The 14,664-nt window shown below is 45.5% G+C and overlaps 5 protein-coding genes across 5 annotated transcripts; 2 read left to right on the top strand and 3 right to left on the bottom strand.

Annotated features, from left to right (window-relative positions):
* Window positions 1-1,409: 1,409 nt before the first annotated feature.
* SAMD00019534_040830 (hypothetical protein) lies at window positions 1,410-1,845 on the top strand (the record flags this gene model as incomplete). The annotated part of the gene is made up of 2 exons (XM_012900588.1): window positions 1,410-1,660; window positions 1,746-1,845. Coding segments are annotated over 2 exons (351 nt in total), but the record flags the coding sequence as incomplete, so codon positions are not given.
* Window positions 1,846-2,082: 237 nt separating this feature from the next.
* Window positions 2,083-2,873, bottom strand: SAMD00019534_040840 (hypothetical protein; the record flags this gene model as incomplete). Its single annotated transcript, XM_012900589.1, has 4 exons — window positions 2,083-2,429; window positions 2,499-2,613; window positions 2,685-2,700; window positions 2,794-2,873. 4 exons carry the CDS (start codon window positions 2,871-2,873, stop codon window positions 2,083-2,085), a joined length of 558 nt encoding a protein of 185 aa, XP_012756043.1.
* Window positions 2,874-3,298: 425 nt separating this feature from the next.
* On the bottom strand, window positions 3,299-7,099 carry SAMD00019534_040850 (hypothetical protein; the record flags this gene model as incomplete). The annotated part of the gene is made up of 10 exons (XM_012900590.1): window positions 3,299-3,496; window positions 3,575-4,636; window positions 4,702-4,846; window positions 4,923-5,262; window positions 5,340-5,565; window positions 5,627-5,740; window positions 5,802-6,080; window positions 6,170-6,350; window positions 6,412-6,775; window positions 6,844-7,099. 10 exons carry the CDS (start codon window positions 7,097-7,099, stop codon window positions 3,299-3,301), a joined length of 3,165 nt encoding a protein of 1,054 aa, XP_012756044.1.
* Window positions 7,100-7,491: 392 nt separating this feature from the next.
* SAMD00019534_040860 (hypothetical protein) lies at window positions 7,492-9,552 on the bottom strand (the record flags this gene model as incomplete). The annotated part of the gene is made up of 1 exon (XM_012900591.1): window positions 7,492-9,552. A coding segment is annotated over one exon (2,061 nt), but the record flags the coding sequence as incomplete, so codon positions are not given.
* Window positions 9,553-10,931: 1,379 nt separating this feature from the next.
* On the top strand, window positions 10,932-14,566 carry SAMD00019534_040870 (hypothetical protein; the record flags this gene model as incomplete). Its single annotated transcript, XM_012900592.1, has 3 exons — window positions 10,932-10,994; window positions 11,129-11,220; window positions 11,338-14,566. 3 exons carry the CDS (start codon window positions 10,932-10,934, stop codon window positions 14,564-14,566), a joined length of 3,384 nt encoding a protein of 1,127 aa, XP_012756046.1.
* Window positions 14,567-14,664: the final 98 nt, after the last annotated feature.

Below are 14,664 nucleotides of genomic sequence, written 5' to 3' on the forward strand. Positions count from 1 at the left end.
ACACTAGCATAGTGCTCCGAGTTACAACTGTGTGATTGAAATAGGCAATCAGCTGTGTGTGTCACACTCTGTCCATCCCGATCAATTAACACACCGATCGAACAGACACACACCTTCACCCACTTTAGTGATGATCAATCGATCATTCACACACTAACACACACATTGAAATGCGAATTGCGAGTAGGGGGACGGGCATGCCAACACTTACTACTTCTGTCTCTGTCCTTGTAATGCTCTTGCTAGAGTAGTAGTACTACTGTAGAGGTGATTGACTGATTGATTGGATCATAATAATGAGTTTGATGGATTGATCACCAGGTTGTTGATTCCATCGAATAACTTACATTCGTTCTTGGGTCGACCCAATTCACTTCAAACACACACCTCTCTTTTCTGTGTCCTCCTCTCTTAAGTTGTTGAACACTCGTTTACTGCTTGATGTCCGACGTCTAGAGCCTAATGATAGATCTTTGAATTTGACAGGTTACCAGAGTATATTGTCCTGAATGAATGAATGCCTTATTGGAAAGTAGACTCGTCCTCTTGTAAAACGGATTGATGGATGTATTCGTTCGAATGTATAATATTATGTACAGTTAGTCAAAGAACGATATTTCAAATAACAATGTTGTAAACACTTGACGGACTGTCTCTCCAAATTGAACTTACTTGCTTTGCCCTGACCAAGCCATCCATCAACACAAGGCCATCAATGTCATCGCCTTTCTGGTGTCTTTGGGGGGTTCTGATGTGATCGAATTCACCCTATTTTGGTCATTATCACATTGTTTGTGTGAATGATGATAGAGAGAAGTGTGAGAGGCTTTCGTCTTTTCTTTGTCGGGTGTTGTGTGGGATTCCCTATCTACGATTGCGATCCCATCGTGATAACCTACTTTAGGCTGCCACTGCTACTCACTGCCTCATCAACAACAGTTATTCTTCCCCAAGATCGACATCTACTCTAACACACACATAACAACAACAACAACAAGGGTCACATCACCCAAACAGATAAACAAACAGCAAAGTGAGGCAATCAATCATCTTCATTCTTTCTTTGATCATCGATTGCTTGGTTGGTTGGTTGTTTGGTTGTTTGGTTGTTTGGTTGGGTGGAGGCAAACCAAACGAGATGTGAGTATCCATTCCTTCATCCAACACCATCATAGTCCGCTCTCTTTACCCTGAGTCAATCCAAGGAATGAATGAAGAAAACTAATGTCTTGGCTTTAAAGAGGTAGATTGTTCCTATAGACTTGATACTCACATTATCCTTCCAAACAAACTTGAATGAGACTGTTCAACGACATCAACTATGCAATACTCACGAGCTTCCCTCTCTCTCTCTAATAGTGATTAAAGTGATATGAATTGATTGATTGATGTGAGTGAGCGAAGAGCGAATGAATGATTCATCAATATGGCTATGGATACTCAATAAGGATAAATTTCCATATTTGGTATCCTTTACCATATATAGTAATCTATACCATACTTATCAATCAAGTATAATGTTGACAGGGATTGTCATCAAGTATAAATACCATGGTTCATCCAGTCATTTAGTATCATCAATCAATCAACTCAATCCAACAATACTATTACTCATCTTATTTATTCAATCTTATCAATCAATCCAATATGACAATCATTGGTATGTATCCTTGACCATGGTCACTCCTCTCTCTATTCAGCCATCCTAACACTAACTTGTATTCCACAATCACTCATGTCTCTAGCCAACTTGAAGAACCTTGCTCAGCCATTGTCTGCCATCCAGAATGCCCAGTCCTTTGCCTCGTACCAGGGAGCCACGTCCACTCAGTCCGTCAACGAAGTTGAGTGCTGCCACCGCAGGAGAAGAGGAGTGAACATCAACATCATCGTCGGCGGCATCAATGGTTGTGGTTGTGGTGGATTTGATGGCTTTGACGGCTTTGATTGAGCGCCACATCATGGCTCTCCCGTCAGAGTCCAGTATGTGCGATCAATAAACTACATCATGTACTGTTGTCCATTTAACAACATTCACATCAAGTTTGATCAGAATGTATGTAATTTAATATTGATTGGCGTCTAGACGTTGACAACTGGACCGCACTCCTCAGCAGCAATACATGAGTCCATGGCCTCAATACCTTCCTTGATCATAATGTCATACTCGGTGTCAGTGACGTTGAATGGTCCAAGTGGTCTGGTATCGGTGGCAGAGGTCAAGACTGCAGTGATGGAGAAGTGATCAGACCATCCACATGAATTGGCATTGAATAGCAACTTGCAGATACTTGGTGAGGCATCGATAATTGCACGACCAGCATCCTGCTCGACCCAAATAGCGGGACCAGCATCAACAATCTGAGCCTTAATGCACTTCTTTGATGCGGTGCACAGGTTCAAGTACTTTCCACATCCGAATCTCTGAGCTATTGTTTTGATTGAACAAAGGGGATGAGTGAGTGGATTGATTGGTGGATGGATGGATGGATAATTACAATCAGCCGTGAAGTAGTGAGTGCCAGAGCAGTATGGAGTTGGACCACAAGCACTGGTGGTACCACAAAAGTCTGTCAAGTAGTATTCATTGTTGGATGGGATAGAACAACACATCTAAATAATAATAATAATTAAGTTGATTAGTACCGTGAATGCTATAATAGTTCAATGGTATATCAACATACGTTTCCATAGCATGGCCTATATTAAAGTTGGGTGATTGATTGATTGAGTGAGTGTGAGTGATTGAATCTTGTTGATCATTTGATCATCTTTGGAATGAGATATACATACTTGGCACAGGTGAATCCGGCATAGGTGGCAGTGGCCAAAAGAGAGACCAACAAAGCGATCAACAAAGTTTGTCTGAACATTGTATTTGGGTTAAGTATGTGTACAAAGAGATTAAGTAGTGAGAGAGAGATATATTAAGGAGAAGAATGAACAAATGAAAGATACTTAAAGCCCTATCCCTAGGCTATTGACACTAAACACACATCAAGATTGACAGGACCACGCGCCTTCTGGTCTCATGTTGGTCATCCAACTACCTAGATATTTTTGCAAATGGGCCATCTTACTGTTTTGGTGCCACAAAAACACAAATATCTGATGGACCAGGTTTGGGACCCAACCTTGTTCACAAAGGGTCTGACACTGGGCAAGACAGAGAGAACCAACATTATTAATATATACCAGGATAGTTAAGTGTATCTTACCATTGATATTATATATTCTGTGTAGGTAGGTTGTATGATAGAGTAGTAACGAACGAACGAAGTTTGGAAGTTTCATTGACTTAGTACCTTGCTCCAGAGGCACCACCAAGCAGACGCATCTCTCGTCTGAAGGCGGCAACGTTCTGTGTGAACCTATCTCGGTTCTTTGTATCCAAGTTCTCAACAATGTCCGCCATCAACTGTGTGAATATTGTCTCTATCTTGTCCTGAGAGTTTGGATTGAGTTGAGCGAATCTCTGTTTGACTGATGAGAATGTCTATGAATATGATTGATTGATTGATTGAGTGAGTGAGTTAGTAATCATAATGAACTGATGGATTCCTGGTTAACTTACATCAGGTACAAATACAACACAACCCAACAATGGCTTGGAGACTGACCACTGGTTGAGGTTGTCTTCGAATATTATTACGTTGAACAACTTGTCAACGATCTGTGGAAGTAATGTTGGGTTCTCAGTGAGATGGTTGTGAACAGTCTTGAGTAGCAATGAGTCCTTCTTCTTGGTATGTTGATAGCACAACGTGATGATCTTGTCCAGTGACACGCAGACCTGTGTCGAGATCGATATCTCCTGGCTGTCAATGCCACGCAGGATTGAATACATGATCAGCGCAAAGTAGTTGGAGTTGAGCTCGATTATGGTCTGTGTGTGGCTGCTGCACAGTGCCTCCATCCACTGCATGTATATCTTGGAGACCTTGGGGAAGTTCATGATCTCATCCATCGTGACCGACACGAGCAACTGCATGGTCATGTCGAGCAGGTTGTGGAAGGACTTGTCGCCAAAGTATTCAAACGCGCCAAAGTTGCAGTAGTTGCCGGTTAGACACTTGGTGAAGATGGACATCAGCAGACTGATGCCCTTGAGCTTGTACTTGTACAGCTGTTGCGATGTGCATGGCAGGTTGATGAGCAGCGAACCGTACGACGCCAGGATCTTGCTGGTCTCCTTGAAGATGATGAAGCCGTTGGGCGACGATGAGTCAAAGTTCATGCGCGCCTGCTTGTTGTTGGTGTACTCGGCGAGCAGACGGAGCACGGCGGTCGTCACCTCGGGGCAGTCGTAGTAGGCCGTGATGATCTTTTGGAGAACTGGGAACTTGGTGTTGAGCATCTCAAACACCTGGCAGTAGAACTTCTTGTTCATGGCCGATGAGGTGAGTCCGCGCAGGTCGCGCATCAGTCCAATGATCCTGCTCTTTGTGTCCTCTGAGCGGAACACATCGATTGATTGAATGGCGTGCAGGCGGCTCAATGTGTCCTCGAATGGCAACATGAATTGTTCAAAGTAGTGAGTGTTCTCGTCAGTGAACAGCAGTTTGCCAATCGCTTGGTACAATGTCATCCTGTGTCTTGAGTTTGGGTTGTTGTCCAGGAAGGGGAATACCTCGGCCTATGTATGTATCACGTGATTGAGTTAGATGTGAGCGATCAATCAAGTATAGTTGACTAACTTACACCATGGTTTTGAAGTAAGTCGTGAGTGATTGGAGTGTTGAGTAATATCTTTGATGTCGAATGTCCATTGACTGAGTCCCAGAACAACTCCAGACTCCTCTTGATCACATCATCAGCATCGCACCAGAACTTACAATTGAATCCACTATATGATTGAATGAGGGGAGTTAGTTTCAAGCCTGGCCAATCCTTGCCCTTGCCATTGAACTTGATCATGTTACATTTTCCTGATAATTGAGTAAAGGATGGTGGTGTGATCGGTCGCTCCTAATAACTCGCTGATCCTTGGATACACCTTTGAGGACGAGAGTGTATTCTCTCCAATGTATATCTTTCTGAAGCTTTGCATGAAGTGAATGATCGATAACTCCAATGCAACTCGACTTGTACGTCCATGAGATGATGAGGGGTCATGCTGCAACTTCTTGTCGCAGTAGTCTATCAACTTGAACACTCTGACTGAGAGGTCGCCATCCAGCGAGTCGTACTCCTCCGAACTGTTGACTGCAGTTCGACCAGTGATCAAACAACCAATGATGTATACCAACCATGCACATTGTCCTAATGAGAGAGGGGGAGAGGGAAGGGATGGTTCGTTTGATTGGGCTATAGTCATACTCGGTCAATCATCTACTTACTTTCTAGTATGGTCAGATTGTTTACACTTGTCTCCATTGACATCTTCTGAGTGGTATGATCAAACATTTGGATGATCTGTTTGGCAGTGAGAGCATAGGTCAATCGTCCAAGATATGGAATGTGCTCTTTCATCTCAACCATCTTGTCAAAGTCCATCAAGTTATCATCCTCATCGTCCAAGAATGATGATCCATTGACCTTTGAATTTAGGAATGCTTCCATGATCTGTAGATAGTGTCAACGTTTAATATCAATCACTCGAGGAGTACTTGAGCAAGAGACATACCAATGGTGTATACTTCTCCAAGTTAGCCTTTGATGTATCGCCCTTGATATATATGATGGACGAGACGAACTTGGACCATAGTGAAAGTAGATAATGTATACTGTTGGGAGAGAACTACAATGGGTGTCAATGATCATTCCAATCAATCAATAAATCCTTGGACCTCAATACATACTTGTGGATTCTTGAGTGTTTCGATTGTGAATGCAGAGAGTAGTCCAATCCACTCTTGGTAGCCTTCGATGGCCACCAACTGACTGAGTAGATAGTTGGTCTTGATGCGCTCGAGTATACGACAGAATGCCAGATGGTTGTTCTCAAAGTTCAGACCAATACTATTCTGAAGAATCTCCCTTGTACCCTTGAATATATTCGTGATGAACTTGGTACGCTCGTCCTCTGATTGGAACAATGACTTCCTTATTGAGGCAAAGTGTACCAGACATTCCAAGCTCTAAAGTGTGTCATGGCGTGGCGTTATCGTGTCGTGTCGTGGTAAGCAATGGGTCACATGACTGAGGGATGGAGAGGACAATACGATACCTTGGGTGAGTAATGGGTCTTGTAGATCCTGAAGAATAGCTGTGTTGTGTTGGGATCATCAAAGATGGACTTCCAGTTGCTTGGTATTTGGATGGTCAGTATCTCCTCGGAAGTATCGATCGATGTCGTCTTGATAAAGTCAAAGGAAAGGCATGACAAAGATAAGTCCATTGCATATTCCCTAATCTTGTCGACTATTGAAAGGTTAGTCATCCACTGCCAGCCCAACCTCATAATCATACTTACTCTTATCATTCTTGTCAGGCGTGTTGAGAGTGTACTTGAGCGAGTCGATTGAGATGGTGAAGAACTTCATGAGAACGTTGTCACGAAGTGATATTGAGAGGTTGCGATGTTGGGAGGTGGAGAGGTGGTCGCCAGCCTGCTCGTTGAACTCGCATATGATGTCCTTGAGCACACGCAGTGCAATACAATGATGATCGGGTGACTTCTTCATAAAGTCCTGTATTGACTCTAGGAATGGTGCCTTGTTCGTCTCCTCCTGCCACGAGAACTTGAGCAGACGAGAGTACAACTTTAACAATGACACCCAACTGAATATCTCAATCTGAGGCAGTGACTCCAAGTAATACCATATCGTTGTCTCTGTGTTCGATGATGATGATGTTAGGGTCGTTGGAAAGAATGAATGAATGTATGGAGTGATGACTCACTTATCTCTGTTCGTTGGACGGCTGGGATGGAGTTCCAGTATTGAGTGACGCAACGGAGTAGGCCTCGGCAGACTTGAGCAATCACATATGAGTTCTTGGAGAACTGTAGGATGGACTTGTACTCAACCAAGAAGTTTGGATTGAGGAAGTACTGTTGTAATATCTCTTCAATACGATTAGCATCCTCTGGCTTCTGAAACGAGTCCTTACACAGTCTCTCGAACTTTATATAGTCATCATGACTCTTTATAGACATTCCTTATATCCTTTCTTGATGATGTTTGATGATGATGTTATTTGATGAGTTTGATGATTGTAGTAGTAACTGTATTGTTGATGAGTTGATGATTGTAGTAGTAACTGTATTGTTGATTGATCGGAGTAATAGAGTATATGACATTAAATTGAATGAATCTCATCAACTTCATCATCGATCAAATATCTTGAAGAGCTTGCGCGTGGAAGTTCAAAAGTCGCCACACGTTGCGCGGAAGTTGGAAGTCAGGCAACACATGTTGGCGTGGTAGTCAGGGGCTGGCTACACAACATTGGTTCATTCTCGGTATTAGTTAACTATATATCAATAGAAGAGGTTTATTGACAGGTGGGAGGGAGGGAGTGAATGAATGGTTGGTTGAGGGAAAGAGATTACATGTACTTCTTGTCTCTGGCGGCCTTCTGTCGCTTGCTAATCTCCAACTCTCTCTTTCTTAGACGAATGCTCTTGGGTGTGATTTCGATCAGCTCATCATCCTTGACACAGGCAATGGCTTCCTCAAGCTTGAGTGTGCGTGGTGGCGACAGCTTGATGCCCTCCTCCTTGACGGTCGTTCTCATGTTGGTCAGATGCTTGGTCTTGACTGGGTTGACGTCCAGATCGTTCATCTTTGAGTGCTCTCCAATGATCATACCAGCGTAGACTGGTGTGGCGGGGGCCACAAAAAGAATGCCTCTGTCTTCCAAACTGCTGAGTGAGAAGGCCGACGTGACTCCCTCGCTCATCGAGATCAGCGCGCCCTTCTCGGTGTTGTCCATTGGACCCTTGTGTGGAATGTACGAGTGGAACAGATGGTTGAACACACCTGTGCCCTTGGTGTCGTTGATCAGCTCGGCTCGCAGACCGATCAGACCACGCGATGGCACCAGGAACACCAGACGCGCCTTGCCCATTGACGACTTCATCTCGATCATGTCTCCCTTGCGCTTCGACAGCTTCTCAATGACCTGGCCAGAGTATTCGGCATCGACATCGATGATGACCTCCTCCTGTGGCTCGAGCGTTCCGCCTGTCTCTGGGTCCTTCTTGAAGACGACACGTGGCTGCGACACGGCGACCTCGAAGCCCTCGCGACGCATGTTCTCGAGCAGAATGCCCAGCTGCAGCTCTCCTCTGCCCTTGACTTCGAATGAGCCCTCGCCCTGTAGTGTGACCTGCATCGAGACGTTGCTCTCCAGCTCCTTGGCCAGACGCTGCTTGATCTTGAGTGATGTGAGCTGAGTGCCCTCCTTGCCGGCAAATGGACTGTTGTTGACCTCGAAGAACATGGCAAGCACGGGTGGGTCGATTGGTGTGGCGTAGATTGGCTCGGTGACTGTCTCGTCGGCCAGCGAGTTGGTGACGGTGGCCGTGGGGAAACCGGCAATACCGATGATGTCACCGGCGGCACCCTCGTCCAGAATGAGACGCTCAACTCCGCGACGTGCAAAGATCTTGGTGACCTTGCCCGCCTCGACGAGCGCGCCAGTGTTGGTCATGACCTTGAGTGGTGTGCCAACCTTGACCTTTCCGCTGTATACTTTGCCCGTGACGATACGGCCGACGAATGGGTCGGACTCGAGGTTGGTCACCAGCATGGAGAATGGGCTGTCGAGCTTGACGTCTGGCTTGTGCACATAGTCGATGATCGTGTCCAGCAGTGGCAGGATGGTCTTTTGGTCGTCGCCGCGGCTCTTGACAGCCCAGCCCTGGCGGGCAGACGCGTATAGGGTGGGGTAGTTGAGCTGGTCGTCGTTGGCGCCCAGCGTGGCGAACAGGTCAAAGATCTCGCTCTCGACCTCGTCCACACGGATGGTCGTACGATCCATCTTGTTGATGACGACGATGGGGCGCAAGCCGGCCTGCAGGGCCTTGGACAGCACGAACTTGGTCTGCGCCATGGGGCCCTCTGTGGCGTCGACCAGCAGCACGACGCCATCCACCATGGACAACACACGCTCGACCTCACCTCCAAAGTCACCGTGACCTGGTGTGTCGACAATGTTGAGCTTGTGGTCGCGGTAGGATAACGATGTGCACTTGGCCATAATTGTGATACCTCGCTCCTTCTCCAGGGCGTTGGAGTCCATCACACGCTCGGTTGACTGATCGTTGAGTGTGCCCGACTGGCGCAGCAGCTGGTCGACCAGCGACGTCTTGCCGTGATCGACGTGAGCAATGATGGCGACGTTTCTGATCTTCTCGATGGGGCTTGTGGCGTAGTTGCGCGCGGCACCCATACCATGCAGCATCATAGCTGGCTCGACGGCACCAGTCAAAGTCGTCATTGACATGTTCATTCTGTTGTTGATACGTCTGAATGGGTTGGCTGTCGAGTATGTCTGTTGCTGCTGCTGTTGCTGCTGATGACCTGTCAAACTGCCTCTGATCACTGAGCTGCTGGCGCTGAGTGAAGTGACCTGTCTCATCAGGGGGGATGAAGCCAGGCCTCTTCTTGTGAAGCTACAAAGGCTGTTCATTTTGGTGTATGTATAATATATATATGTGTGTGTGTGTTTGAGGCTGGTGGAGCTTAGCTTACTATCTCTGAAAGACGACAGTCAGATCAGACTGAATGTGGGGTACGCGTAGTCGTCATGATTCGTCCGAGCAAAAGTGGGGTTGCCTCGAGGCTTAAATTTAATTCAAAATTAATTCAATTTGATGCTCACTCGATCAATCAATCTAAGTATGTAGGTAATATATTCCCTGAATTAATAAATATCCTCCAATATTCAATTTCCGGATGAGGGAGTCGGAGTTCATTGGAGTCATCTTGTTTGATTACAAATTGATTTAAGTCTTTATTATTAATTTAAATGAGTTATAGTTGGTGGTAATAAATGTATAAATAGTGATATTTAAATATATTTGATTAAGTTGATCAGTGTGTGAACGGAGGGTGAAGAATGATCATGTTTATTTCAATCTTTAGTTGGAAGGACTACCAAACTGATTGAGTGATGGTAGTTAAAATTATTAAGTTGATTAGAGACATGTCACACATACACATAGACACCAACATTGTGTGATATCATAGCAAGCACTTAGATGTAATAGTTGTAACAATGGGGCCGTCGAGAATGTTTGGGAGCATGTTCATATTAGTGTGATCATGTGATCATGTTGTTATAATTCTGATTATAAGTGTGTGTGTGTGTGTGTGTGAAGTGGTAGGGGTTGTAAGTTGGATAAGTGATCATTCATTCATTATTATTTATATTGATCAATGTGGTGGTTAGTGTTAAACAGGTCCACCTTTATCTTTATCTAATCTTATACATATGTATGACCTAACCGGCATGGCATGGCATGGCATGGCATGGCATCCCGTCAGCCAGTCAGGCAAAGCTAAAGATGTGACAGACACGGATTCCAATGTTTATAAACATGTGGTTGTTGTCTTTCATTCCAAGATCAAACATACATGTTTAGACGAGAGGTGTTTGGATGGTTGTTGACGGATCCTTTACACGTTCCACCCTACATCTATACCCAGCGACGACTCTACTTCAGCATCACCGGACTACTACTACATCCTACCTACCTACTTCTAATTATAAATTATAACTTAACTCAACTTAACTTTATATCATCATCATCTATCATCAAATTGATTGATTGATTGATTGACTTAAGATGCTCATTAAAGAGGTTGAGTGAGGTGGTTGTTAGTGGGAATGATGGGATGAATGATACTGTTTACATGATTGACTTGGGCAATTCCCTTCATATAGGACTCTTTCTAGTTTGATATTATTAATTTTATTTAAACTACTTTTAATATAAATATATATTTGGAATCCAGTTTTGATTTATAACTCAAAAGAAAATGGTTGGACTAACATTAGTATGGGCAAAGGAACCAAATAATAATTATTGGTGGCCTGGAAAGGTATGTCTTGTACTATAGTATGAGGTCCAAGATATTGATTCGCTAACTTATTTAAAATTTCATGTGAATGATCAATCTGGATATTTTGATTGATCGATCACCTGACACTCTTAATTTATTATAAATCAAACAAGCTTACAAAGTTGAACTCTGAATTGGATACAGGTGTCAATGACAAAAGAAGACAAGATTGTCTATTAATCCATTTCTTTGGAAGTCATCTAATGTATGTTTGTTTGACTTGGAATCATTCCAATCACTTCATCACACCTTCACTCACAATCACTCAATCAATCAATACATATTGACACACCAATCAATCACATGACATAATATGATATAGACACTGGATCAAAGAAGTAAATATAAAGGAGTACTCTGATGAGTATATGAATCAAGACTTGCCACGCAGTCTATCAGAGCTGTTTAGGACTGCTTTGAGAGAGGCCGAGGAAGCGTTGATTGAAGATGGCGTTGGTGGTGGTGGAGGCGGTGGAAGGTCAGTTGGAGGCACGCCATCAGGAAGAAGGAGCATTGACTTCACATATAGTACAAGTGCAAGCAGCAACAGCAACAGCAACAGTAACAACAACAGCAACAACAATAGTAGACATGAGATGATGATATGTGAGGAGGACGATCAACACAGCTCATCAGATCACCATGTACATAATGACGAAGACTATGCAAGTGATGACTTTGACTCACATATCCTAACGAGAATGAAGCGTGCTCGTGATGATAGTGGTGGTGGCAAGTCATCAACTCAACAACATCAAGATGATGAACATCATCAACAACAACAGCAGCGTCAAACATCAAGATATCATCCTCCTCATAATCATCACTCAAGTCAACAACAACAACAACATCAACAACATCATCAACAACAACAGCATAATAACAAGTTACCACTTATTGCTCCAAGACAATCAACAAATGTCCATGGCGGTGGTGATGGAATGTCAATCAGAATGATACATCCAAGTGAGCTAGAGCCAGATGATCATGAAGACAATGACCATCATCATAGTCATCATAGTCAAGTGGTGCACCATGATGGAGCCAGCGAGTATACTACATCATCACAACCAATGAATAAGAAGCATAGGGTCCATGGACAGTATGACGCCTTGCCTCATCAGAGAGAGGCGGTGCACCAAGTAACCTCAGCTCAGTTTGAGGACGAAGATGAGGAAGAGAATGATAGGTCATCATCATCAGAGAATGAGTCGTCAGTCCAACTGCTTCATCATCATCAGCACCATCAATCCAAGCCATCTCAATATCACATGATGGCCAACGACATGTCATCCACATCACCCATGTTGAGTTCAAAGAGGCCACATCAACCGCTAGCACAACAACAACAACAACAGCAGCAACAACAACAATTGCAGCAACAGATGGCCAAGCCACCAAGGTCACCTGGCTTAAGTTCCAGGACCAAGCCAGTATTGCTCACAAATAGTCCAAGCCCTTCAACAACAACATCTACTACTACATCGGCCAATCCAACTTATGTTGCCAGGGCCATGGCATCGCCCCAGACACGATCCACTCCGGCTGGCGCAACAATTGTACCACATCCAATGCTCCAACGATCAAACATGCCGAGCAGCTCACCAGTGTTGCCATCTAAGCTACCTCAATCAGTTGTCTCGGCATTGCTTCAGAAGAAGGCGTCGATACAGGCCAACCCGAATGTGCCTACGACCGCCCAACTACTTGGTGCGCCCAACCCACCATCGTCCTCCGGCTCGCCCGTCATCCATCCCAAGACCTCAATCACACTGTCTATCCCACGCTTCAAGAAGGCGACTAATGGCGCAGGTAGTGGGTCAGTGTTGGCTTCTCCGCCCATGCAGGCCAATGGCATGCCGGCCTCCAGCCAGATGCCCGGCATGCCTGGCGCTGCATCGCCCTTCCACCTGCCACAGTATCCCAAGGGCACATCGATCTTCCCTCAGTCACCATCACTTACACATCAACGGCCCGTTAGACCAGGTGGCGCGATTGGACATCACCCAGGATTGGACAATGGCAAGGTGATACTTGATAACTCGCACGCGGATGGCGACCAAGGACATCACGTGCCCATGGCCATGTCGGCACCAATGGTTGGCCAATCATTCCCATACATGCCCATGTTCCCTTTCCCGCCATTCAGTCTCAACAACACGTTGAATATGGAAACAACGTTCAGCAGCCCGTTCAATGGACGTCTGGCGATCAAGGGATCGTTTGACATTGGCTTCCAAGTCGAGGCTTCGTTCATGGGTCGGACTTTCTCGGGTGTTGTCACTGATGTTGCTCAACAACAACACCAGCAACAGCAACAACAGCATCCACAGCCAGCTGTGCCTCGTCCGATGACCCACTATGACATGAACCTTTTTGAAACTTACAGACAATGGCAGGAAATGATGGCCAAGAACCCAAGTCTCCAGACCCCATCACAGTCCAACAATGCTCAACAACAACATGGCTCATCATCATCGAACAAGTCCGCCACCACACAGCCATCTCCATCGACCAAGGGACAGTCCAACGGTGGCAATCACTCGTCAAACTCAACGCCACTGCAGGTGCCCAAGACACCAAACATTGTGATCAATATAGCCAAGGACGATCAGGCCCCGCCATCGATTGAGACCAACTCCAGCTCAACGTCAGTGTCGCCATCGCATACATCCGTGGCTGACAACCCTCACTTTATCCAGTACAAGGAGAACGCCTTCCAAAAGCTGGAGCAATACCAGAAGATGCAGGTCGTCAACCTTGTGGCCAAGCAGGATGAATCATTGAACGCGCTGCTCGAGCAGTATGAGAGGGCCCAGGACGAGGCAAAGGGCGACGCGGACAAGCTGGCCAGTCTGGAGAGCAGGTACATCGAGGACAGTCGAAGGATGTTGTTGGCACACAAGGAGCAGCAGGCACGATTGGACACTACACATGCGCATCAGTCCTCCAAGTTCCTGCGTGAATGTGAGCGACAGTGGAGTCTAAAGTACAACAGCAAGTCGTCCTCACCAGGCCAGCTGGACTCGGCGCGATCCGGCGGTGATGCAAGGTCGCCCCTTGGCTCGCCCGCTCTCACCCCGTTCATCTCGCCGTCGCCATCACCATCCCCATCGCTCTCGTCATTCCTGAGCACCAGTCCCATGGTCACTCCGGCATCGTTGCTCAAGGGTAGCTCGCTGGCACCTGGTTCAGTGGGCAACAGTCTATCTCTCTCACATCATAGTAATGGTGGCAGCGGCGTAGGCGGTGGCGGTGGAAGTGTCAGTGGACCTAACACAAGCCCATCAAGCGGTGGCAGTGGAGACGTACCTCCCTTGTCCCTATCATCAGCCTCTCCTCCACGCTCACCAAACAATCTAGACAAGTTGGCTCAGTCGCAGCAGCAACACAGTTCAAACAACAACAAGAAGTCACATCATGTAGATGATTGTGAATTGAATGAGGAGACTACAAATGTAAATAGGAGTATCAGTAGCAGTAACAGTAGTAGCAAACAAGCCCAGTTAGCCATTGTAGAGTCTTCTTCAACAGACATAGCTTATAAGTAGGTGGCTTGCCTTGCATATGTGTCTTATGTTCACTATTATTATAATAACGAATAATAAAGGGACTATTATTTATCGGTTGAACAATATGATGAATAGTA

Source organism: Acytostelium subglobosum (genome assembly GCF_000787575.1).
Source record: "Acytostelium subglobosum LB1 DNA, scaffold: scaffold7, whole genome shotgun sequence".
NCBI classification, from domain to species: domain Eukaryota; phylum Evosea; class Eumycetozoa; order Acytosteliales; family Acytosteliaceae; genus Acytostelium; species Acytostelium subglobosum.